The 27,661-nt window shown below is 41.0% G+C and overlaps 1 protein-coding gene across 4 annotated transcripts in view; it reads right to left on the reverse strand.

Annotated features, from left to right (window-relative positions):
- rabl3 (RAB, member of RAS oncogene family-like 3) overlaps positions 1-27,661 on the reverse strand; it is a 28,939-nt gene that overhangs the window by 842 nt on the left and 436 nt on the right. The window contains exons 2-9 of one of the 4 annotated variants that reach the window (XM_068040826.1): positions 26,137-26,228; positions 23,444-23,482; positions 15,823-15,952; positions 13,799-13,913; positions 12,747-12,897; positions 6,168-6,239; positions 3,599-3,637; positions 2,165-2,302 (exon numbers count right to left, since the gene is read on the reverse strand). In XM_068040826.1, coding sequence (XP_067896927.1) covers positions 2,165-2,302; positions 3,599-3,637; positions 6,168-6,239; positions 12,747-12,897; positions 13,799-13,913; positions 15,823-15,952; positions 23,444-23,482; positions 26,137-26,228 — 776 coding nt within the window. The remainder of the gene's footprint in view (positions 1-2,164; positions 2,303-3,598; positions 3,638-6,167; positions 6,240-12,746; positions 12,898-13,798; positions 13,914-15,822; positions 15,953-23,443; positions 23,483-26,136; positions 26,229-27,661) is intronic. The other 3 variants (XM_068040828.1, XM_068040827.1, XM_068040829.1) reach the window with 3 other exon arrangements.

Raw genomic sequence — 27,661 nt, forward strand, 5'->3', positions numbered from 1 at the left:
TGGGATGGGTATTGAAATACCAGGAAAGGCTTACTGTTGAGCGATGGCAGTTTTGCCTCCTGGGGAAGGGGTAGGAAGGTGGAAAAGAGCAGAACAGGAGAGGGAAGAAAATAAAGACTTATATTTATATAGCACCTTTTACAATCTCAGGATGTCGCATTGCACTTTACAGTGAAATATAGTCAATGTTGTAATGTAGGAGACATGGCAGTCAATTTGTGCACAGCAAGCACTCAAACAGCAATATGATGCGCCGATAATTTAAAAAAAAAAAATGATGTTATATATAATGGCCAGAACACCAGACAGAACTCCTGTGCTCTTAAGGAAGACCATCACTATAGCACTAGAAAAGGAAATAGGGTTTTTCCTTGAGCTCAGCTGTTTCAGTTCATTATCAGGAAATACAGAAATTACAGTAAATGAAGTATGTAGCATTGCTCTTTCACTTGATTTATGTTCAAACTTTCCTTATGTAGTTTAAAGCTTGAGCTTTCATCTGATAAAGGTTTCTAAATTCTTCTGTAGCCAGTACTGTATTCAGTAAGACAGAGCAACAGGTCAAGGGTTTTCTGATCAACCCCTAGAGCTTGCTACCGTTAACTAGCTATTGGGCAGGTGAAGGCACATCCTGGTTCATAGGGAATCTACTTCGATTCACAGGAGTGGTCAATGTTACAAAACCCAAGGAAAATATGTTTTACGAATCACATAAGGAAGCACTCAATTTAAGTACTTTCCTGAGGCCTGGTGAGTCTTGCCTCTAGCTTCTATGCAAGTTCCCAGTACCCTCAGCTGTGGCCACTTGTATTTGGGCATGCTGGGCACCTTGCAAGCAAGGACAGGATGCCCTACATCATATTATTTGTCCTTCCAAGTAGGATATCAACAAAATCATATACAATAAAATAAGTGAACAGGCCCCCTTCCTTGTTGAATGAAAGAGGCCAAGATACAGAAAGCAAGCGAGCCTTAGAAAGTAGAAGAATAAAAATTAAAAGCAGCAATGTTAAAAGGTTGGGAATTTTTAAAGCACCAGCATCACCAAACATCTACTTAGGTAACATATTGGTGATGCTGGTGAGGTAGCAGGAACACTATTCACTGAAGAATTAGCACTAGTGGATTTCCTGTGGTATTGCTTAATTTTATATTGAGAGATTACTAGTCTCAGTAAGTGAACTTTCAATGTAAACATCTCAATGTTCATAATCTAGCGACAAGTTTCACTACAATTAAGAAAGCTACTGTGTAAAGTGGAAAAAAAAAAATCACTAGTGTAAGTAGGGATACTGTTGGGGCACAGTTCCAGGAACTTTACCGTTCCTCTGGTCTCCATTGCATCTGACCTGGGAGTGCCTGATGTTGGCACTGTGTGCAGGTCCCTAGCACTGACATTTTGTAGTTTAATGAGCACCCCAATTTGAATTATATATTTTAGAAATTGTTGTTCCACAAAGCATTTTTGTAATGGATGAAAAGTAGGAACAGAAAGGAAAAAGAATGATAGGGAAAGAATGGTACTCTATAGTAGTCTTTAAAACAAGAATCAGCAACTAAAGTGGACTGTTTTTATTTGCATGTAAAGTATATTGCACAATGTACTGCATTCTGGTCCTTGACCTTTGGGACCTTAATTCATATCCAGCCAGACTGAAAATATGTATTTGCAAGGGCCCCAAGTGAAATAAATTGGATATCAATCCAGTTTCCAGTGGGAACAGGCAAAACTATTGGTCATCTCAAATCAATTAAGTTACAGAAGAGCTGGTGAAGAAAATGGAAAAATCTCACTGGGAAGGATAGATGGAACTTGCATTTGTTTAGCATCTTATCTTAGTTTAGATGTGATGCATTTGTCGGACATCCTAAGAATTACGTTACAAGTATTTTTATGGAGGCAAAGACAGCTGACAATCTGCACATAAGATCTCACAAGCAACAAATGAGAAGAATAACCAGTTAATGTATTTTGGTGCTGGGTAAAAAAAAAATGGCCAGTGTATGTGAAGAATTGATTTTCTTTGAAGACTGCCACAGGATCTTTAAATTCACCTGAACAGGCAGATTTGGATTCATGCTTCATCTGAAGGAAGGTACCTCCAATAATACAACTCTGAATACTGCACTGACGAGTAAGCCAAGATTATGGGTTGAATTTTACCAGCTCCCTGATGTTGGGATCGTTGTGGGGAGGCCCGGAAAATACCTCTGGGAGAGGCCCGCCACAGTCCTTGATGCCAAGGCCCCGCCCCATATTACCAGCAGCGGTTCGGCCTCCCTGCCATGTGGTGATGGGGACCTAATTAAAATATAATAAAGGAATTAGTCACTGATTTGGTCCCACTGGCTGTTCTGCTCCGATATTCTGGCCAATTGCCGGAAGTCCTGCACCTTCTGATCTCCATTCAGAGATCCGAGGTGGAACACTGGAACACTGATGAGGAGGGGGGAGGACTAAAGTTTTCAGGGCAGTGGGGAGGGGGGGGGGGGGAAAAGAGAGAAAGAGAACTAATGTGATTGGTAGAGGAGATAGTGGGAAGGGGTTCACGGTTAAAGTGGAGGAAGTTCAGGGGGGTGCGGCGGGCGGGGGTGGGGGGAGGTTGGGATCGAGATTTTAATTTTTTTGGGCGGGGGGGGGTGAAAAAAAAAAGAGGGCTATTTATAGATTGATTGCTCATTGGGTGGTGGGAGAGGGGATTGAAACGGACCATAAAAAAAAAAGTTTTAATTTTTTATTCCGACCTGTACCATTAAACATTTAAATTGACCTGAAGGGCTTGAAGACCTTTAAAAATGGTGCCGGATGCCATGGTCAGGGACAGAGCACCCACCCCCTTCAAGTCATCAGGGGCAGTAGCTCTGCCCCCTCACTAAATATCACAGCATCTCAGCGGGGCAAATCCTGAGTGTGCACCCTGCCACTTGAAAAGCAAAAAAATCCTATGTGCTCAAGTTCTGGAGTGTGCCTTCAGCTCACAACCTTCTGATACATAGGCAAATGTGCTGCCAAGTGAGCCAAAGCAGGGAATGTGACCTAGCAGGGGATGTTATTCTGAAGAGGAGGTACATGGCTGGAGCTGTGCTTTGAAAAAAAACCATGCTGTGTCTGAGCAGAGATTGGTTTGATCCAGAGGTTGGTGCTCATTGATTTTCAAATTCACGTATTTCAATTAGAGTCAGAGATACAGCACTGAAACAGGCCCTTCGGCCCACCGAGTCTGTGCTGACCAACAACCACCCATTTATATGAATCCTACATTTAATCCCATATTCCCTACCACATCCCCACCTTCCCTCAATTCTCCTACCACCTACCTGCACTAGGGGCAAATTACAATGGCCAATTTACCTATCAACCTGAAAGTCTTTGGCTGTGGGAGGAAACCGGAGAACCCATCGGAAACCCACGCGTTCACAGAGAACTTGCAAACTCCGCACAGGCAGTACCCAGAACTGAACCCAGGTCGCTGGAGCTGTGAGGCTGCAGTGCTAACCACTGTGCCGCCCAATTGCTTGAATTATTCACTTATCTGAACCAGTAAACTGGGGACAAACAAAACAAATGGTTTGGGGAAAAAAGTTAATCTGTACAAACCTGATTACCATCACGTGAAAAATACCTCTTTTCTATTACCTGAAAATACAAAGAAGAACAATTATTAATACACGCATCATCTCGGAGACAGAGAGATACGGAAAGGAGCAAATAATGTGCTGCAACCACTGGAGAGAAAAAAAGATGCAGCATCATGCAAGAGTTTCAGATGATTGTAATGTGTAATTAAGTTAGTTATTCACTACTCGTACAAACACTCATCCTCATCATACTGTCTCTCCCAGGCAGAAAATATTTAACATTACAGCAAAATTATGGTATGTTAATCCCACAAATGTTTACAATTGCATTTTAACGGTCAGTCACAAAAGCAGTGAAAAGTGCTAGCTTCTGAGCAGACAAGATCAAAATCACTTGCCGTAATGATCAAAACCTAGTATATTAATACAAAATGGAGCATTTTTATATTTGTGGAATATCAAATTTGTCCATAATGAAAAAATTCCACACACTTTTAAAAAACAACTTTTTAAAAAAAGTTTACTTTTATTTTAGCTTCTATCTTAATCCAATCAAAATCATTTCTTTCACTGTTTGTAAATTTAAAAATGAAGGCCATCAAATGCTTTTAACTAATAACTAATAAAATGCTTTTAACTTCCTGGCTTGTGAATACTGCAATGTGATTGGCTCCTTAAAGGATTGCTGACACAGTTGCTGCACACCAAGACATCCACCTTAAAATGCCATCAGGAAAGGAGAAAACTACATCAGAGTTCGCCAGATCTTGGTTCGCAACTTTCTTTGAGGTCAGTGGCAAACGCCCTTTCTTTGCTGCTGACTGCAAAATCCAGGCCAATATAGAAATTAGGATTGGAGGTACGGCAGCTTTGCAAATAAGAGCAAGCTGCATTCTACCAGTACAGAGTGAATCCACCACAACATTCTAAAAATGTGTAAAGTTTAAAATAAAGATCACATTTTATTCACACTTTTTGTAAGAACTCAATTAGACTCTTAATATTCTCTGACAATAACATGGGGCTGGATTTTACAAGCCCCCTAACGTCAGGAGTCATGGCGGGGGGGGCTCAGAAAATACCTCTGGAGAGGCCCCATATTATCAGCGGTGGGGCCTCCTGTTGGCCCTCCTGCCACTTGGCGACGGGAACCCCATTTAAAAATGAAAATAAATGAATACTTATCTCGTTGTGATGGCCACCCCGCTCCGATATTCCAGCTGGTTGCCGGAACTCCCGTGCCTTCGGATTTCCGTTCAGAGAACTGAAGCGGAACACTGGTGGGGAGAGGGTGGCAAAGTGGGGAAAACTCTTGCAATTGGTGGAGGGGATGGTGGGAAGGGGTTAAAAGGTGAAAGTGACTAAAGTTTGGGGGGGGGGGGTGGCGGAAGGTCAGGATCGAAACGTCAGTTTTTGTGTGTGTGGGGGGGGGGGGCCATGGAAGAGGGCGTCTAATAAAGTTTTTACTCATTGGGGGGGGGGGGGGGGGGGAAGAGAGCGAGAGCGAGAGCGAGAGCGAGAGCGAGAGCGAGAGCGAAAAGAGAGGGGATTGAAACTGTTAATAAAGTTGTTAATTTAATTTTTCATGTCCGACAACTTTAAAAATGTAAAATCAAACTGAAGGGCTGGAAGCTCTTTAAAAGTGGCGCTGTGCCTGCATGGTGACGCCGGACGCTGTTGCCGGGGTGCAGCGCCTTCCAAGATAACGTGGAGCGTTCTGCCCCCTCCATGTAAATGAGCTGCCGCGCTAAATATCGCGGCAGTTCTGTGGAGCGAATCCCACATGTGCACCCCGCCATCTTTTCCGGCCATGGATATTATTTCCTTGCTACAGATCCAATCAAAACTTGACTCAATCTAAATACCCAGACCCACTGTACAGTTTTACATTTCAATATGAACAAGTACAGATACAGGACTAGCCCTTGGGTTTTCACACTCACCCCCAATTCCAAAACAAATCAAGTTCAAAAAAGGCTTTCAGTGATGGATAAGTGGCAACCTTGCCAACTCCATTTATAACAGGCTTTGGAATTCTTAATTTTTGTAGCCTTGTCCTCAACAAACCTCAAAACATTAGTAAAATCCTCCAAGTACTGTTAAAAGGGAAAGAAGCAAGAGCGGTCACTAGATGGCACTTGTTAATGACAACTGGATCTTTGTCATCACTATAACAGAGTGTGCACAGATTTTCTAATATTGTTTTTTTTAAAACAGTACCAGCAGAGTAGATCCAGAGAAGCCCTCGCCAACCTCAGACTGTTGCCAGAGAGAGGGATGGAGTTAGGTTAAGGAACAAAGTTTGTAGCAGGGACTGAAGACAATGGCTTCAATCTTCCTGATATTTTCTGTAGTTGTAACATAGTCCATACATCACCATTAAAAAAAAAATGGTAAAAATATTAATTACCCATCATGTTATTTGAATAAATGAGATTCAAGATTGAAACTTCAAGGAGGTATGTAAATTTTTTTGGGGACATATTGCAAATGATAACTGCTCATTGAGAATTCCAATTCACTGGTTATTCATGTAGTACAGAGGTGTTACAAAATTAGGTGCAGCACAAAAACTTTAAAAAACCTACTTTATCAAAAAAACGGCTCAGTTTCACAGCATTGGAAGATCCTGCAGCCAAGTAACGTGGATTGGTACAATCCTAGGACAAGTAGAAGAAAAATGGATCAATAAAGAGCAATCCAACAGTAATTATTTAAACAAAAAGCAAAATACTGCAGATGCTGGAAATCTGAAATAGAAACAGAAAATGCTGGAATTTACTCAGCAGGTCAGGCAGCATCTGTGGAGCGTGAAACAGGGTGAGTGTTTCAGGTCAGTGACCCTTCAAGGTTCTCATGAAAGGCCATTGACGTGAAACGTCAACTCTATTCTCTCTCCACAGATACTGCCAGTAATTATTTAACTTTATGTAACTTGGTTTACATCATTTTTCCAATTAGAATCAGAGTCATTTACAGCACAGAATGAGGCCATTCGGCCCATCGAGCCCATGCCAGTTCGCCATGGAGCTATGCGGTCTGTCCCACTCCCTGGCTCAATCCCCGCAGCCCTGCAAGTCTATTTCTCTCAGGTGGCCAACCAACTTCCTCTTGAAGTCACTGATTGTCTCCGCTTCTACTAGCCTTGTGGGCAGTGAGTTCCAGATCATTACCACCCGCTGTGTAAAATGGTGTTTCTTCATATTCCCCTGCATCTTTTGCCCAAAACTGTGTCTGTGTGCCCTAGTCCTTGTGCAATTTGTTAATGGGAACAGTTTTTTCTTGTCTAACTTATCTAAACCGGTCATAATCTTGTACATTTCTATTAAATCTCCCATCAATCTCCTTCATTCTAAGGAGAACAAAACCAGCTTTTCCAACCCAACAATACTTCATCCCTGGAGCCATTCTGGTAAATCTCCTCTGCACCCTCTCGGGGACTCTCGCATCTTTCCTGAAGTGTGGTGACCAGAACTGGATGAAATACTCCTGCTGGGGCCTAACCAGAGCTTTATAAAAAGTTCAGCATAACTTTCCAGCTTTTGTACTCAATGCCTCTATTTATGAAGCCCAAGATCCCATATGTTTTACTAACCACTCTCTCAATATCTCCTGCCACCTTCAAAGATCTATGCACATGCACCCCCAGGTCCCTCTGTTCCTGCACACTCTTTAGAACGGTGCCATTAAGTCTGTATTGCCTCTCTCTATTTCTTCTGTCAAAATGCATCACCTCACACTTGTTAGTATCAAATTACATCTACTACCTGCCTGCCCACTCCCGCAGCCTATGTCCTGTTGCAGGTAGTTCATATCATCCTCACTGTTTGCCGCACCTCCAAGTTTGGTGTCATCAGCAAATTTTGAGATTCTACTCTGTATTCCAAGATCAAAGTCATTTATATAGAGCAAAAAAAAAGCAGTGATCCCAGCATTGACCCTTCTCAATTTGCTAACATTGAATTTCTTTGGGATCACCTAGAGGACTAGTTATAGTTCTTTGCTATTTGAGACATACTTCAAAAAAGGATATAACTGCATTTCTAATATATCTATTAATACAACAGATGTACAAATCCATCTTTCTACAAAACTGCTGGCAGTTCCGGCTGTCCTGATGCACCTAATGATGTAGTACCGACTTATGCAGATCATGAATGACCACCTCATGGTCTGGGTGATTTAGCCGATCTCAACTCTGACAGCAGGGGAGGCTGAGGTTGGCCTTCCGTGTCCTAGAGCTGTGAAAGGCTAAAAATCAAAGAGTCCCTAGTCCAAAATAGTATCCAGTGACCACCCTGCTGGGAAATATGCAGATATGGACACGACTGGTCTTGGCTGAGTGAAAAATATGAATAAAAACATTGGAATGCTTTTTAATTTTTTAAAAATTATTCTTTCATGGGATGTGGGCATCGCTGGCTAGGCCAGCATTTATTGCCCATGCCTAATTGCCCTTGAGAAGGTGGTGGTGAGCCACGTCTTGAACCAATTTTACTCAGCGGTGGTGTGATTTAGCGAAAGTGGACTGGAAACAGCTACTTGAAGGTAAATCAATGTCAGAGCAGTGGGAGGCATTCAAAGGGGAGATTCAAGACTTCAGAGTAAACACATTCCCACGAAGAAAAAGGGTGGGACGGCCAAATCTAGAGCCCCATGGCGGTCAAGGAGCCAACAGAGTATGACAAGGCAGAAAAGAAAAGCTTATGCCCGACACAGAGAACTCAACACCTACTGAAAGCAGAGACGAGTATAGAAAGTGGAGGGGTGAAATCAAAAAGGAAATTAGGAAAGAACAAAGAACAGTACAGCACAGGAACAGGCCATTCGGCCCTCCAAGCCTGCGCCGATCTTGATGCCTGCCTAACCTAAAACCTTCTGCACTTCCGGGGCCCCATATCCCTCTATTCCCTTCCTATTCATATATTTGTCGAGATGTCTCTTAAACGTCACTATCGTATCTGCTTCCACCACCTCCCCTGGCAGCAAGTTCCAGGCACTCACCACCCTCTGTGTAAAGAACTTGCCTCGCACATCCCCTCTAAACTTTGCCCCTCGCACCTTAAACCTATGTCCCCTAGTAACTGACTCTTCCACCCTGGGAAAAAGCTTCTGACTATCCACTCTGTCCATGCCGCTCATAACTTTGTAAACCTCTATCATGTCGCCCCTCCACCTCCGTCGTTGCAGTGAAAACAATCTGAGTTTTTCCAACCTCTCCTCATAACTAATGCCCTCCAGACCAGGCAACATCCTGGTAAACCTCCTCTGTACCCTCTCCAAATCCTCCACGTCCTTCTGGTGGTGTGGCGACCAGAATTGCACGCAATATTCTAAGTGTGGCCTAACTAAGGTTCTGTACAGCTGCAACATGACTTGCCAATTTTTATACTGTATGCCCCGACCGATGAAGGCAAGCATGCCGTATGCCTTCTTGACTACCTTATCCACCTGCGTTGCCACTTTCAGTGACCTGTGGACCTGTACGCCCAGATCTCTCTGCCTGTCAATATTCCCAAGGGTTCTGCCATTTACTGTATACCTCCCACCTACATTAGACCTTCCAAAATGCATTACCTCACATTTGCCCGGATTAAACTCCATCGGCCATTTCTCCGCCCAAGTCTCCAACCGATCTATATCCTGCTGTATCCTCTGACAATCCTCATCACTGTCCGCAACTCCATCAACCTTTGTGTCATCCGCAAACTTACTAATCAGACCAGCTACATTTTCCTCCAAATCATTTATATATACTACAAAACAGCAAAGGTCCCAGCACTGATCCCAGTGGAACACCACTAGTCACATCCCTCCTTTCAGAAAAACACCCATGCACTGCTACCCTCTGTCTTCTGTGACTGAGCCAGTTCTGTATCCATCTTGCCAGCTCACCTCTGATCCCGTGTGACTTCACCTTTTGCACCAGTCTGCCATGCGGGACCTTGTCAAAGGCTTTACTAAAGTCCATATAGACAACATCCACCACCTTTCCCTCATCAATCATCTTCGTCACTTCCTCAAAAAACTCAATCAAATTAGTAAGACACGACCTCCCCTTCACAAAACCATGCTGTCTCTTGCTAATAAGTTCGTTTGTTTCCAAATGGGAGTAAATCCTGTCCCGAAGAATCCTCTCTAATAGTTTCCCTACCACTGACGCAAGGCTCACCGGCCTATTATTTCCTGCATTATCCTTACCACCCTTCTTAAACAAAGGAACAACATTGGCTATTCTCCAGTCCTCTGGGACCTCACCTGTAGCCAATGAGGATGCAAAGATTTCTGTCAAGGCCCCAGCAATTTCTTCCCTTGCCTCCCTCAGTATTCTAGGGTAGATACCATCAGGCCCTGGGGACTTATCTACCTTAATGCTTTGCAAGACACCCAACACCTCCTCCTTTTTGATAATGAGATGACGGAGACTATCTGCACTCCCTTCCCTAGGCTCATCATCCACCAAGTCCTTCTCCTTGGTGAATACTGATGCAAAGTACTCATTTAGCACTTCACCCATTTCTTCTGGCTCCACGCACAGATTCCCATCTCTGTCCTCGAGTGGGCCAACCCTTTCCCTGGTTACCCTCTTGCTCTTTATATACGTATAAAAAGCCTTGGGATTTTCCTTAATCCTGTTTGCCAATGACTTTTCATGACCCCTTTTAGCCCTCCTAACTCCTTGCTCAAGTTCCTTCCTACTGTTTTTATATTCAAGTGCTTCATCTGTTCCTAGCCTTCCAGCCCTTACATTTGCTTCCTTTTTCTTTTTGACTAGGCTCACAATATCCCCGTGTTATCCAAGCTTCCCGAAACTTGCCAAACTTGACTTTCTTCCTCACAGGAACATACTGGTCCTGGATTCTAATCAGCTGACGTTTGAAAGACTCCCACATGTCAGATGTTGATTTACCCTCAAACAGCCGCCCCCAATCTAAGAGAGCATGACAGAATATTGGCAACCAAAATCAAGGTGCACTCAAAGATGTTTTATCACGTTAAGAGTAAGAGGATAGATAACCAAGGAAAGAGTGGGGCCCATAAAAGACCAAAAAGGTAACCTATGTGTAGGGCAGAAGATGTTGGTATTGTTCTTAATGAATACTTTGCATCTGTTTTCACAAAGGAGGGGGCAATGCAGGTATTGTAGTTAAGGAAGAGGGGTGTGAAGTATTGGATGTGAAAAACATAGGGAGAGGAAGTATTAATGGGATTAATGTCTTTGAAAGTAGATAAATAACCAAGGCCGGATGAAATGTACGCCAGGCTGTTAAAAGCAGCGAGAGAGGAAATAGCGGAAGGTGTGACCATCATTTTCCAGTCCTCACTGGATACAGGTGTGGTGCCAGAGGACTGGAGGGCTGCTAACGTTGTACCTCTGTTTAAAAAGGGAGCGAGGGATAGACCGAAAAATTACAGCCAGTCTAACCTCAGTGGTGGGTAAATTATTGGAATCTATTCTGAGAGACATGATAAGCTGTCACTTAGAAAGGCACAGCTTAATCAAGGATAGTCAGCATGGATTTGTTAAGAGAAGACCTTGTCTGACCAACTTGATCATATTTTTTTGAAGGAGGAATGATAGATGATGGTAGTGCAGTTGATGTGGTCTACATGGATTTTAGCAAGGCAAACTGGTTAAAAAAAAATAAAAGCCCAGGAGATCCAGGGAAACGCAGCAAGGTGGATACAAAATTGGCAGGAAACGAATGGTAATTGTTGACAGCTGTTTTAGCGACTGGAGGGCTGTTTCCAGTGGCATTCCGCAGGGCTCAGTACTGGGTCCCCTGCTTTTTGTGGTATGTATTAACGATTTGACGTAAATGTGGGGGGCATGATCAAGAAGTTTGCAGACAACACAAAGATTAGCCGTGTGGTAGATAGCGAGGAGGATAGCTGTAGGCTGCAGTAAGATATTGATGGTCTGGTTAGATGGGCAGAAAAGTGGCAAATGGAATTCAACCTGGAGAAGTGAGGTGATGCATTTGAGGAGGTCAAACAAGGCAAAGGAATACAAGATTAATGGGAAAATACTAAGTGTAGAGGAAGTGAGGGACCTTGGAGTAAACGTCCACAGATCCACGAAGGTAGGACAGGTTGATAAAGGTGGTTAAGGCGGCATATGGAATCCTTTCCTTCATTAGCCGAGGTGTGGAAGAGCAGGGAGATTATGCTGGAACTGTATAAATCATTGGTTAGGCCACAACTTGAGTTCTGTGTGCAGTTCAGGTCACCTCATTACACAAAGGATGTAATTGCACTAGAGAGGGTACAGAGGAGTTTTACGAGGATGTTGCAGCTATGAGGAAAGATTGAATAGGCTGGGGTTGTTCTCCTTGGAACAGAGAAGGCTGAAGGGCGATTTGATTGAGATGGACAAAATTGTGAGGGGTCTGGATAGAGTTGATGTAAAGGGCCTATTTACCTTAGCAGAGGAGTCAATGACTGGGGGGAATAGACTTAAAGTGATTGGTAGAAGGATTAGAGGGAGATTCAGTAATAGTAATGCCATTGAATGTCAAGGGAAGATGGTCATTGTCTGGCACAAATGTAATTTGTCACTTATCAGTCCAAGCCTGGATGTTGTCCAGGTCTTGCTGCATATGGACATGGACTGCTTCAGTATCTGCGGAGCCGCAAATATACTGAACATTGTGCAATCAGCAAAACATCCCTACTTCTGACCTTATAATGGAAGGAAGGTCATTGATGAAGCAGCTGAAGATGGTTGGGCCTAGGACGCTACCTTGAGGAACTCCTTCAGTGATGTCCTGGGACCGAGATGATTGACCTCCAAAAACCATAACCATCTTTCTTTGTGATAAGTTTAAAATTTAAACTTAAGACTTTTTTTCATGTAATGGAAGCAGTTATTAAGAAACCAAAATTAACCCCGATCTTCACTATCCATTCCAATTTCTTAACTGGAGATCAAACCAAACCAAACCATTACTGTCTTCTTGGACAGAATGCTAGAGATCTAATCTGGCCCAGTCCATCCATTATGGTATATTAATTGCACTGATTTGATTAAACATAGAATTATTGAATGTAAACTTGATATACTAGAATAATTTTCTAATCTATCTGCACTCCTATAAGACGTTCTGCTCCAGTAGAAGTAAATTTTGCTTTTATAAATTTGAATCAGAGGTACAAAAAGCACGTACCAGATTAATTTCTTCAGCATTGAAATCCTCTGCCAAGAATGCAGTCCTCGTCAAAACCTCATTTCTTTTAGTTTCATGAATTTGGTCCAACTTAGTACCAATGACCAACAATGGTATCTGGTTATCTGCAAACTGCTCACGATCATAGTCCCTTTGGGAAAAAAAAGGTTGACTTTTGACTTCTACATGGCCCATGTACACTTGCAATTACAAAAAAATCAAATGCTGATTTGAGGCAGAGTAGGAATTGTGAAACAAGTCATGGATTGCACTCAACCCTTCCCACATCCCCCACTGGTACAATAACAAAAGCAAAGTACAGCGTATGCTGGAAATCTGAAATAAAAACAAAAAGCGCTGGAAACTACTCAGCAGGTCAGGCAGAATTTGTGGAGAGAGAAGCAAAGTTAACATTTCAGGTCAGTGACCTTTCACCAGGGAGCTCCTCAAAGGCCTCATAACCTGCATCATTTCCCTTTACAACAGTAACCACCCACCCCCAACTCTTCCCTCCTCTCCACTCACTAGTATTCTCCTCCCCAAAATGAATGGCTTCCATGCCTCAATCCCCATACACCGGATAATCAGAATTCACTTTTGTTATCATTCACCTCGCTGTCTGAATTTTCTTATCATTGCCAACCCCAGCCCCTTGCAATGAGAGGATTTCCCAGGATACAGTCCACTGAACATCACCCTCTACAGTGTCCCGCTCTTCACTCTTGCCTACCTCTGCCTCTATCCTTCCTTCTACTTCCCCCCACCACCTTGTCCCCACTCCCCCAATTCCACTTCATTCCCACTCTATCTGCCTCCCCCTCCCTTCTCAGACAGGCTCCAATTTCCTCTCGAACTCTACGGAGCTGAAAAATTCAATTTAATCATGACTACCCATGTAGTTATTAACAGCTTTTGCCTGTGTATTCATTATCAAATTTCAGTTCAATGTAGCACAGCTCATACATAAACTCAACTTTTCAAAAGGAGTATTCCAGTAGGAGTACTGCTACTGCTCGCAGAATGTAAGAAATTATTTTGGAAGCTCAACTTACCCATTCGTCACTATGACTCCAGTAGGAGAGGAGTCCTTATTTAAAGCTTCTAATGACCACCGATAGAGATTCTGGGATGACTTTTTGTTAGTACAGTCATGCACTAATATTATACCTTTGAAAACAAGCAAACAAAAGATAAACAGAAGAGAACAATTTCATATTTATAAAAATAAAATCTTTGACTGGTGCTGCCATAGTTATAATACTATTTTTGAACTAAAACATTTCGATGGATGGGACTTTACAATAGGAACTCTGGAAATTACCAGTCTGGCCTTGTCTTCTACGTCTTTGCATTGATATTTTGTTTCAATAGATCAGGGCAAGTTTAATATCTCACTTAAAGTACTGCATCTCCAAGAATAAAATGCTCAGTGTCAGCCTAGATTGCACTCTCTGATTCTGGAGTGGGGCTTGAACTCGCAACCTGCTGATTTAGAAATAAGAGAGTGCTACTAATTGAACTAAATTGCCAGTGCTTTCAAAGCCAAAATGTCAAAACCACCAACTCCCAGCTGCATATCTACATCTCTAAATATATGTTGTATTACAAACTTCATACATACTTTTGTCTATATATAGTGCTCTAATATACTCAAACTGAGTAAATTATAACAATAAGTGGTCTATTAGAGATTGTTTACACAAATCCAATCAAGCTTTTTTTTGGTGAAAGAATATCAACTGATAACCCGGGGGGGGGGGGGGGGGGGTGGGGGGGTGAAGATGTGCATTAAAAAAAAAAAATCCAAATATGAACAAACCTGTAGAAAATACTTAAACAAGTAGAACTCGTGTGGAATTGATCACATTCAGTTGGAGGATACAATGTTTCGTAAAAGGCATGCCAGGAAATGCACAATACATTGTTCTGTTGTTCAAGTGCAACATGTGCAAACTGGTGTGTCCTTTTAACACTGGGTTTAATTACTATCCTGTTCCAAAGTAAACTGGAGGCTAATTACAGTCACGGCATATCAAAAGTAACTTATGGATGCGAACATTTGACACCCCAAGGACATGATAATGTGTTAAATAAATATAAATGGTCTTTCTTTACTTAAAGAAATCCTTAAATCAATTAAGGTTTAGAAGAAACCAGCAGGAAATTGCTTGCATTCTTTCTCTTTAAATTTCTTCTAAAGACAGCACAGTGGCGCAGTGATTAGCACCGCAGCCTCACAGCTCCAGTGACCCGGGGTTCAATTCTGGGTACTGCCTGTGTGGAGTTTGCAAGTTCTCAGTGTCTGCGTGGGTTTTCGCCGGGTACTCCGGTTTCCTCCCACCAAAGAATTGCAGGTTGATGGGGCAATTTACAATGGCCAATTTACCTTAGTATAGGTAGGTGCTAAGGGAATATAGGGACAGGTGGGGATGTGGTAGGAATATGGGATTAGTATAAATGGGTGGTTGATGGTTGGCAGAGACTCGGTGGGCTGAAGGGCCTGTTTCAGTGTTGTATCTCTAAATAAAAATAAAATAAAGATTCATATGGAAATTTTTATGCCAAACAAAGTTTGAGACTTGAGTGCGATGAAGGCATCTCAAAATATTTACATAAGTGAGTGAATGGTCCATAATGCACAATAGGACAAAGGAAACTATTTTGACTTGAACTAACATGTGAAAAACAGATAAAAATCCAAAATACATAGTATAATCAATTCTAAAATAATAGTTGCATCACCTATATGATTTGAAAAAAAGTACTGAAATGTAAACAAATAGTATTTTCTGTTTGGTATTGAAGGCAACTTTCGGCCAAGCTGACGCCTGTAGAAGTTACAGGTTGGTGAAGCGGAGTCCAAAGGTTATTTAAAAAGGGATATAGATTCTTGTTTCAAGAAGCAGAGCGCCCTCACTTTAGAAAATCCCTAGCACAGACTTGACGGGCTGTATTACCTGTTTCCTTGCTGTACCATTCTATGATTTTAAGACTTAAAACCGTTTATGACAGATAATGCAGATTTTAAAAAAAGGACTAGGTTTACACAATTGAACAACAAAAGTAGCTTCCATACCATTCACAGAGTTGTAAAATACAGCTCTAGTGCTTTTAATACTGCTGGCATTGCCCACAGATCCACCAACATCCCACAGTTCAATATAGTAGGTTTTCTCAGCTGGTGTGCCTTCTTTATAGTCATGAACCTGAGTTAAAAGTGAGAAACAAAATGCATACAAAAGTTCTACAAAAGCCACCAATTTCTGCAGTTACAGACAACAATTCACTAAAATCAGCCAGTATGACCAGCATCATCATAACCACAAAATAATTTTTTTTAATGAAAATTCTATGAAAAACAGGTACAATATTTAGTAGCATGTAACCATTAGACATTTCTTTAGCAAACAATTTATAGTTAACTTCAGTAAAATAATTATGCAAAAATTTGGTGGATTTAGAAAATGTTGGTAAATTATTTAACCAATTTTTTGTATTTTACTGAAACTGATTTTGTTCCACTTCGCATTTTTCATAAAACTAAAAAGTCACAGCTTCAATATTGTAAATTACACGACCGAGCATGTTCAGTATATCACCTTAGATCATATAATCTTGATTAATTTTACAGCACAAAATATTTTACAGAGGAGGTCATTCCATCCATCATAGTTTATTCATCAAGAACACGAAAGTCTCCCCATTGCTGGGTCCAATTGTTCCACAAGTGATTCCAGGAGTTTTACCTCTAATCTCTCCAGAGATCCATTTCAAGTGTTGTCGACACTGTCGAAAAGTAGTTTCTGACATCAGTCCAATATTTATCTTTTACTAGTTTGAATCCGTGTCTCCTTTTCCTACTCTCACTTTAAATCTGGATTTACCTTTTCCATTCCTCGCACTACTTTATATACCCCTATGGGTTTACCTTTATGGCACCTCCTTTCCAGGATGAAAGCCCCAGGTCTATTCAATATTTTTTCATAGATCAGACCTTGGACACCATGGGCTGGATTTTAAATCCCCTTCACCATCGGGAACGGTGGCGGGGTAGGGCAATGAAGCTCGGTGTGGTGGAGGCCCGCTACCGACCCTGACGGCAACAGGCCCTGTGCCGATCTTGGCAGCGGCACCACCGCTCGGCGAAGGGACCCCCATTTAAATATGTAAACGAACTTATATACCTGACTTAGAGGGTCCCGTCGCCTCCTAAATTTCTGCAACGATCTTCAGTTGGGCATCTGACAATGCCGCACCTTCAAATCCCCGTTCGGGGAAACATGGCGCGTGACACCTGTGGGGATGGGGTAGGAGTATTTTTTCTCTGCGCAGCAGGTGGGGATAAAGGTTAAAACGATGCAGATTGGTTGGGGGTGTGATGGAAAAGGGGTAAAGGGCAAAGTTGCTGAACTCTGGAGGGGAAAAAAGGGCAAATTCTCAGTCCGGGGGGGGGGGTCATGCACGAATGGCCCAAAATGCCATGGGAGTTGGGGGGTGAAAACACATACAAAGATCATGTAATTTTGTTCTGTTGCAATGTAACTTACCTGGCCCTTTCACTTTTAGGGCAGTAATCCCTTTAAAAATGGTGCCCGCACATTGGCACTGGACACAGTTGCCATCCGACAGTTCTCCCACCCCCTCGTTATTGCAAGGGGAGGGCAGTGCGGCCATACAAATGAGCCGTCATGTTTGAAATTGCGGCCGCTCTGTGATGCAGTGCGTGTGGGCAGGGCACATTTTCTTTACGTCCACCGCCTACTTCGGCGGCAGGCTCTTAAAATGCAGCCCCAGCTTTATGGATCAGCCTTAATCATAAAAAATTAATTTTATTTTTTATTTAACAAAGTGATTCTTGATAACGCAGCCAGCAAAGAAGTCATCCAACTGTGTCAACCTTCGCAAATGGGCTCCTGCTCTCTGCACATGCGCTGCGTTCCGCATTGCCAGGACCAGTTGGCACATGCGTGGATGACATCATCGCATAATGCAGGAGAGCGTGCAAGCGGAGAAGCAGGGAGACAGCCTATATATGATACACACACACAAACACCATATTTGTTTCAGTTTAAAGTGTTGGTACAGTTATTGTTGAGCGAAAATATAATTTGGAAAAGCTGGAATTTGTTCCAGTATTGACTGTGCATGACTTTTGTTTATTGAGAGAGAGATCATTCTGGCGATCAGAACAATTCCAAAAACTACTTCTCCACAAGAAACGGTTTCCTTACATCACACGCTCCAATCTTATTTCAGACATCCCAAGGGCATTCACTTTGCTGCTTCAACCTTCTCCAATTCTCCCGCTCAACTCCCAAATTCCTTAATCCATAATCACCCATCCATTTCCCCTTGCCATCTCTAAACATATCTAATCAATAAAGCCACTACTTGCTCCTGACTCTTTTCTATCCCAGCTCCCCCTTCTTACTGGCATGAATCTGTCCCCAACATCCAGCTCTCTGTACAGCTTTTAAACTTGGGATCATCAATCCCCTGCTCAAAAAAAAACTGCTTCCCTTTTCCACCATCAATAAATTACAAGTCATCCATAATGTTGCAATTAATATCCTCAACTGCCCCAAGTTCATAACCACATCACTTGTCTTTGTCAAATTCCACTGGCTTTCTATGGTCCAGAGCATTTACTTTGAAATTTTTGTTCACCTTCAAATCACTCCATAGCTTTGCCCTTCTTTATTTCTAATCATCTCCAGCCCAATGTTCCTTTATGTGCTTTCCAATCCTTCAGCACTGGCTTGTTTATTTTCCACTCTAACAGCTGTTGCTTTAGCCACTTTATTCCCATTCACTGAAACTCCTTTCCTTAGTATCACTGCTTGTCATCTACCTCCTTACTTTCAAAAACCTCAAGGATCTTTTCTTTGACTGTGCATTTGCCCCTTCCTAATCCTCTACGCTTCTCCTCCCCACTCACTATCTTTCTTCTTTTGGGCCTCCTGATCGAGACAATGGATACGCGCCTGGAGGTGGTCAGTGGTTTGTGAAGCAGCGCCTGGAGTGGCTATAAAGGCCAATTCTAGAGTGACAGGTTCTTCCACAGGTGCTGCAGAGAAATTTGTTTGTCGGGGCTGTTGCAGTTGGCTCTCCCCTTGCGCCTGTCTTTTTTCCTGCCAACTACTAAGTCTCTTCGACTCGCCACATTTTAGCCCCGTCTTTATGGCTGCCCGCCAGCTCTGGCAAACGCTGGCAACTGACTCCCACTGTGAATCACATTGTTTCTTTGTACTAATAGCATTACAAAATGTATCACTAAGTCACTCAATTATAAATTACTGCTACAGCTGTACTCCATTTGGAAATTGTTTTCAAAAACTAAATACAGTCCTTATGTAGGGATGAAAATTGCCAGGCTTTAACTTCTAAATCTTTAATTGTCTAGCAAGATATCAGAATGAAAATATATATAAAAGTTCAAATCGGTCTTTACGCAATCCAAAGCACAACAGCTTACTTATAATTTGATATAGTAGCAATCTCAGTCATTTATGGCAAAGGAGGCCATTCAGCCCATCGAGTTGATGCCAGCTCTCCACAGAGCAATCCAGTCAGTCCCACTACCCTGCTCGATCCCAGTAGCCCTGCAAGTTTACTTCCTTTAAGCACCCATCCAATTTCCTTTTGAAATCATTGATTGTCTCTGCTTCCACCACCCTCATGGGCAGCAAGTTCCAGGTCATTACCACTCACTGCGTAAAAAGGTTCTTCCTCACAGTCCCCCTGCATCACTTGCCCAAAACTGTCAATCTGTCTTCTAGTCCTTGTACCACAAGTTAATTGGCAGTTTTTCCTGGTCTAATTTATCGAAGTCTGTCATAATCTTGTACACCTTTATCAAATTTTTGCTCCAATTGCAGCTTTTCAAACCTAACCTTGTAACTAAAATCCCCCAGCACTGGAACCATTCTGGTAAATCTTGTCTGCACCCTCTCAAGGACCCTCACATCCTTCCTAAAGGGTGGTGACCAGAACTGGACCCAATACTCTAGTTGGGGACTAACTAGAGCTTTATAAAAGGTTCAGCATAACTTTCCTACTTTTATACTCTATGCCCCTATTTATGAAGCCCATACGCTTTGCTAACCAATCTCTCACTATGTCCTGCCACCTTCAAAGATCTGTTCCTGCACACTCTTTAGAATTGCATTATTAAATCTATATTTCCTCTCCCTATCCCTTCTGCCAAAATGCATCACCTTGTACTTGGTTGTATTAAATCCATTTGCTACTTGTTTGCCCATTCTGCTAGTCTATATCCCCTGTTGCAGGCAGTTTGTATCATCCTCACTGATTGCCACTCCAAGTTTGGTATCAGCAAATTTTGAAATTCTATTCTGTTTTCCAAGATCCAAGTAATTTATGTATAGAAAAAAAAAAGCAGTGGTCCTCGCACTGACCTTTGGGGAATACCATCTACCATCCTCTAATCTGAAAAACAACTGTTTACCATGACTTGCTGTTTTCGGTCCTTGAGCCAATTTTTAATTAATGCAACTGGACCCTCCTATTCCTTGAGTTTCACTTTTGTTAACCAGCCTTTTGTGGTACCTTAACAAACCTTCTGTCTTTTTACATACTTTCTTCCCCCACCCACCATTAAAAAGCATTTTAAGAGTTACGTCCATTATGCAACCATCATTATGGTACCCCATACTATTTTTCTTCCTATATAAAGTGGCAGAGATTGATGTTTTTGAAAAGGCTAAGTGACGTTTTCTGTGACTAAAAGATGAGTGTTATTGTCCCATTGTTGGAGGCTCCTCATCTGATAGAACTAACTGAAACAGAAAGAGCACACTTCAGTGTGCTGTCGGTTGGAATGAAGTATTTTGAGCTCATTAGGTACTGCACACTGCAGAATTAGTTATTTACTAGTCTTATAGATTATACAGTAATACATATTTACTTTTAAACCATAATGCAAGAACCATGGCTTCAGGTAAATAAAAGCAAAATACTGCAGATGCTGGAAATCAGAAATAAAAAACAAAGTGCTGGAAGTACTCAGCAGCTCAGGTGGCATCTGTGGAGAAAGAAACAGTTAGCACTTCAGGTCGATGACTTTCTCTCTCCATAGATGCTGCCTGACATGCTGAGTACTTCAAGCACCATTTTTATTAACCATGGCTTCAGTTTAATTCTCAAATTAAGCATTTTAATATTTTCAACGGAGCAAGTTCCCTCCCCCCAAATTTATTGGTTACAAGAATCTTGTCTATGAAATCTTCTTAGTATCATAGAAATTACAGCATAGAAGAAAGCTGTCAGAGCGGATAAGGGATCAAAATGGAGATCTATTGATGGAGACAGAAGGCATGGCTGAGGTACTAAATGAGTACGTTGCATTGGTGTTTACCAAGGAAAACTCTGCCCAAACTATGTTGAATGAGGAGGTTGCTGGGATACTTGATAAGGTAAAAATTGATAAACAGGTACTAGAAAAGTTCTTAAAGTGGATAAGTTACCCAGTCTGGATGGGATGTATCCTAGGTTGCTGACAGAAATAAGGGCATCATAAATCACACTGGTGTTGGTCACAATCTTTCAATCCTCCTTAGATACAGGAGTGGTGCCAAAGGACTGGAGATTGCAAATGTTACGCTTGTTCAAAAAAAGGGAAGGATAAACCTGGTAATTACTGGCCTGTCAGTTTAACCTCAGTGGCAGGGAAGCTTTTAAAAACAGTAATCCGAGAGAAAATTAATGCTACTTGGAGAAGCATGGACTAAGGTGATCCAGCACAGATTTGTTAAGGGCATGTTTGATTAACTTCATTAAGATCTTTGATGAGGTCACAAAGTGTGGATGAGGGCAGTGCAGTAGATAGTGTACATGGACATTCAAAAGACGTTCGATAACGTACCACTTATTAGGCTGGTTAGCAAAACTGAAGTCCATGGATGGTACAGATGACAAGACTTGGTTGCAGTGTTATCATTTCCATTATTTTTATTTTATTTATTTATTTTTTGAGGACTTGTGTTAAATGAAAAGATTCCATGGATGTTTTTTTTTAAAACCAAGTTCACCAACAGGACAAGATGTTGTTTGAAAGCCATCTGCGCTGCAGGCCACCTGTGATTTGGGCTCAGAAAATAGCAGAACCCTTGGTGACTTGGGGAAAAATGGTTACAGAGAAGCCACACGTCAAAGTTTATGGAAGTCAGGAGGTCAACTCTGTTTGGGGTTTGGACATTGTTTTCAGCTAGTTGTGTTGAGGGTTCTGCTGTTTGAAGACAGCTGGAATTTTCCTGACAAGGAAAAAGAAATCACCCAGCTCACCTCCTTCTCTACCTTTTTGAAGAAATCCTGCCAAGGTTCCGTGTGGATGAACAAAAAAAATCCCTGGTGCCATATAGCTCCTGAAGAACTGAAAAGAAATCCTGCCATTCAAGTGTGCGCTGGCAGAAAAACCTTTACGCCACATTTCTCCCAGAAAGCCTACTAGAATAATACTAGACATCTCCAGAATGGACTGCTTCTGAAACGAACCCGTATACCCAGATGCCAGACCAAAAAAGGGACAACTGACTTCCTTCCATATCATCTTTCTTTTTTAGTCAAGAATTAGCAAGTATTTGGCTAAAGTAGTTTTTTTTTTTCTGTCTTTTATTTTTGTAACAGACTGCTGCAGAGTGAATTTCTGGATTTTTTCCTTAGTGTGTATAATTGGGGAATTTTTAAAAAAAGGAACTTTCATATTCTAATCAGTGTGTTAATGCTTTGCTTCATTCCTGTTTTTTATATTAAACTGATAACTTTGTTGTTTATTAAAGAAACCTGGTTGGTGTATTTTATTCTGCAATTAAAAAAAAAGTGAGGATATGACTGGCTGCATCGGTAACCGGGTAAACGTTTTAACAGATGCGGTGACCTGTGGAAAGTGCAACTAGAAAAGACAGTGCACTCCTCCCGCCTCGGTCGTAACAATAGTAAATAATGAAGGACTTCAAAGGGAGCACACAGGCTGATGGAATGGGAGCATACATGGCAGATGAAATTCAACACAAAAGTGTGAGGCGATACATTTGGTAGGAAGAATAAGGAGAGGCAGTACATGCTAAATGGTACAATTTTAAAGGGATAAAAAGGAGAGAGACTTGGGATGTTTGTGCACACATCTTTGAAGGTGCAGGAAAGGTTAACAAGGGAGTTAATAAAGCATATAGAAATGTGGGCTTTATAAATGGAGGCATAGAATACAAAAAAAGTCAGGAAGTTATGCTAAACCTGTATAAAACACTAGTTCAGCCCAGCTGGCATGTAGTGTTCAATTCTGGGCACAAAACTTTAAGAAGGATGTGAAGGCTTTGAAAAGGGTACAGAAGAGATTTACAAGAATGGTTTCAGGGATGAGGGATTACAGTTATGTGGATAGATTGGAAAAGTTGGGGTTGTTCTCTTTAGAGCAAAGAGGGCTAAGTAAGAGGAGATTTAGAGATGTTTAAAATTATGAAGGATTTAGATAGTTTCTCTTTATTTACTCGGTTTCCAATGGCTTCTAGTGATCAGCTCAAATCTGAACCCCTTTACCAATTTGTCAGCCACTGTAAACAATATTTTGCTATTTACTTGGAGAGGCTGAAAGTTTTGAGTTTTCTACTTTTAGGCTGATTCATTTCTAATTAATAAAATGTTTCCTTTTTAATATTCATCTCCTATAGTGTCACTCTCACATCCACTTTAGGTATTCCTGAAGTCCCATGTTCACCTTCCTATGTATAAAAAAAAAAGGTAAAATATTTGTTAAACAACTCTACCAATCCAACTCAATGCAAGTTTTCCCCATCATCTCCAAATAGTATCATCCCTTATGTAATTATCCTCTTATAGGCACATGAAAACTGGAGTCACTTTCCTTTATGCTGACCACTGAACTAATTTCATATTGAGTTTCCTTCCTGTATTTCTTCAGCATTATCCTCTTTATCTGTTCTCAGATACTACAACTTCTATTTATCCACGCATCCCAGTCTGACACACCTACTTTACTTTATCCATCTCAAATTTAAATATTTCTTATTGCTGATCCATAGTTTCATCTGCTATTTTTTCAAACCAATTAGTCTGTGCTATGTCCTCATTCCCACCATTGATATTACCCAATTTCCAGTCCAACACCTTTAACTTTGACTATTTTAAATATATTATGAATTTAATTGCTCAGGTATTTTACCTTCAGATGGTTTACTTGTCTTGCCAGAATCAGACTAGCAGTGCATCATTCTTTATTTAAAGGTGCAACATACTGACAAGGGAGAACAGCATTGAAAGAATTCTAAGAACCCCTTGTTGACCACTAACTAACTTAAGACTAATAAGACAAAAGTTTGTTATAATAATTACAACTGTAATTATTGCAAACCTTACTAAATTACCTATGTCTCTCATTCTGGATCCCTTTTCCACTATTCAGCAGTCTGTGGTGTACTTCCAAGATGATAACAGATCGTAACTATAATTTAAAAACTCATCCCTCCACTTCATTTCAAAACATTTTAATTTGGAAATATTTAGTTCTCGTCTCACTTCATCCGAAACCTGGTGTCAATCAACATCACATCCTTCTAATCTAATTCGTACCACTAGTTCAAGACTTAATTGATAATTTACAAAATTGCTATAAACATTGCAACCTTGACTGACTTTACTTCTCTGTATCCCTTTCCCTCTTACTCCATCGCTATCTTTCTCTCCACATCCAGCCTTCTATTTTATACTCTTTAAATCATACTTATTAACTCCTCCCCAATAAGCCCTATTGCAGGTCTCCATTCCACTGAAGCGGTTATTCATTTTAAACTCAGTTCTATTTATTTGGTGCCAGTTTTGTTTAGGTGAAGTTATTCATCCCATACAGGAAATTCTAAAACTGGACCCAAGTCCCCACAAACTTCTTTAAACTACAGATTCAGCTGCCTAATCATTTCCTACTTGTCTGGTTTAGCAGTTGCCACAGGTAGTATTCATGAACATATTGGCTTTGATGTTTTGCTTTTTAATTTCCTTCATTTCTCATATCCCTTACATAATAACCTGTCCTCAAATCTACCCTTGTTAGATTGCACATGGACTAAATCACTGGCTGCTCACCCAACACTGCCAAAAACCTGTCTTCACATTGAGACAATATGCCATCCTGGACTTCAAGTCATACCCACAACACTCATGTCCTTCTATGCTCCACGGGGCTGGTATTATCCAGGGGAGAAGTGAGCATAGCAAGTCTTACTTCCTTTAGAAACAACTTTCACAGATTCATCCTCAATGAACTCCCTATCATCCCACATTGGGAAATAAGTCAATCTTGTTTTAGCTCTAGAAGGCTCCTATTCCTACATTTTCTATCTCACTTTCTTCTTTCAGTGGTGTTCTCCTAGTTATTCCCTGCTTGTTACAGCTCAACCATACATCAGTTCTAGCCTTAAACATTCTCCCCAGCCAATGGACTGTGAGATGCACTAAGCCAGTTTCAAGTGCAGCAAACTGCTGCTGGCATGTTAACAACTTGTTAACAATTAGTACAAATGCATTCATCCTGTGCACTGCCCAAACACATTTAATTGCTTTCACCATTTTTAAACAATCTGCTTATTCATCTTTTTTTTTTTTAAAATAAAGTTCTGTAACTGAAATTTAGCATTTCACCCATTGCTTTCTAGAAAACCAAATGCAAGCAGTTTTATTAGGGTAAGAAAAATAAAATCAGAAATTGATTATTGGGTCATGTTGAAGGAAAAAAATGCTCCCCCTTCTGCTATCATTTTTCATTGTGACCTCTAAACCAATTTCTGAATGCAAATTGAGAATTAATAGTGTTAGGAAAAATTTCCAGCATTCATCCACTCCTTAACGCCACGATGGCAAACTAGTTAAAGCCATAAACACTCCTATTACTAGCTGTTTCCAATGACTCAGTGACAGTAAGAATGTAGAGTTACATTTAGGACATGTGAATCAAGACTGTTTTTCCTCTTAAAGCAAGGCACTGCACCCAGTGAACCAAATATTCTCATCAAGAGCAGCCTTCCATCTACATGAGATGATGGATGTGAAGCAAATGCATTGGCGATGGGATAGTTTCACATGGTGCACTTTTGCTGATTGCCGAAGAGACCAATCCAAGAGAAATAGGTTTTGCCACAAATGTGGCAGTTATCGGTGTTATTGGCACCTGTTGTCAAGCTGCTGTGGCTACTTAGCGTCATGGTAGCATATACTGGCCCACAGAAAGGACAGGATCCATTCCACAGAACATGTGCAGCGCAAAAATCATGTTATACAAAAACAAAGACGACAGAGGAGACTTGGAAAAAAAAATTAGCAACTTTCATATTTACAAACAAATTTTGTCCCCTCTTGCACTTACCCTGACATCAACAGAGCATCCAACAGTCCATGATGGATTTCCCAACACCTGGTTGTGGCATAACAAGTGGACAAGAGATGATTTCCCAACTCCTGGAAAATAAACAGAATTAAGACTGAAAACAGAAGTGGAATAAAATGATTTAATCTATGATTGTCAGCACTATCTTAACAGCAATGTTTTTATATATAGACACACCAATAAATAAAATTATATAGATGCAAAAATTTCACTCGCATATGCAGCATTCTAGTGATATTAAAGGATTAACTAGCAACCAGCTGTAGAACAGACACGGTTTGTATCAAAAGTAACTGAATACAGGGTTTTTTTAAAAATAGGGAAATTCAAATATCAATATTCAGAACACCAATGTTGTGAAGAGGAAAAAAAATAGAAAAACTTGCATTTATATAGAACCTTTCATGCCTCAGGATATCCAAAGGAACTTCACAGGCAATTTGAGCACATTTAAAATAAAGTCATTGTTGTATTTGAGGGGAAACACCAGTCAATTTGCAGAAAGCAAGGTCCTACAAACAGCAATACAATATTGACCAAATAATGTTTTTGGTGGTGTTGATTGAATGATAAATTTTGACCAGGACACCAAGATAAGTTCCCAACTCTTCTCTGAAGAGTCCCATGGGATCTTTTACATTCACCTGCAGGGGCAGACAGGGCCTAACATCTCATCCGAAAAACTCTGGTTCCACCACCACTCCTTCAACTCTGATTTTATATTCAAGTCTCTGAAGTGGGACTTGAACCCTTGACCTTCTGACTCACAGATGAAAATGCCAGGACTAGGTCAAACTGACATTTGGTGCAGTCATTTTGCTTTTGTTAAAAAAGGGAGAGAATTTAAGTCCACAGAATATTAGTGTTAAGTAAGAGATGCATAGTTGGATTTATGCTATTCATTAGGAAGACCTTACAAATCATTCAATTTTTTGATAACAGATTATCTAGTCATTCATACATTGCTGGTTTTGGGAGCTTGCTGTGCACAAACTGGCTAACATGTCCTCTACATTACAACTTTGGCTGAAAAGCTTTTGGGATGTCTTGTGGTCATGAAAAGCACTATATAAATAAAACTGTCATTTTCTTTGGTTCTGATTAAATTAGCTCAGTAAAGATCAGTTTCCATTGCATTTAACCAACTTGGATGATTCCATCAATAATTCACAACTGACAACGCAGTATGAGTACCTAACACTGCATCACATTTCCATATCCTAAACAAGACTGCAGTTAATTGATCCAGTGTCAAAACGAAGCCTAAATTACTGGTGAATCTAATGTAGAAAGTTGCCAACGTAGGAAAAATATTACCAACCAGGTTAAGGATCACAAACAGCCGGGCAGGGTTAGAAATCCATTTAAGTATACGAAGTTGAATTTATCAAGCAGAATCGGTTACATTTCTAAAACAAAACGAATGAGCTTGGCTCTTGATGTGTGAAATTTGAAAGACTTGTAAATGGGATATCACTCACTAATATCAACATTCCAGCAATAG

Source organism: Heterodontus francisci, chromosome 10 (assembly GCF_036365525.1).
Source record: "Heterodontus francisci isolate sHetFra1 chromosome 10, sHetFra1.hap1, whole genome shotgun sequence".
In the NCBI taxonomy this organism is placed as follows: domain Eukaryota; kingdom Metazoa; phylum Chordata; class Chondrichthyes; order Heterodontiformes; family Heterodontidae; genus Heterodontus; species Heterodontus francisci.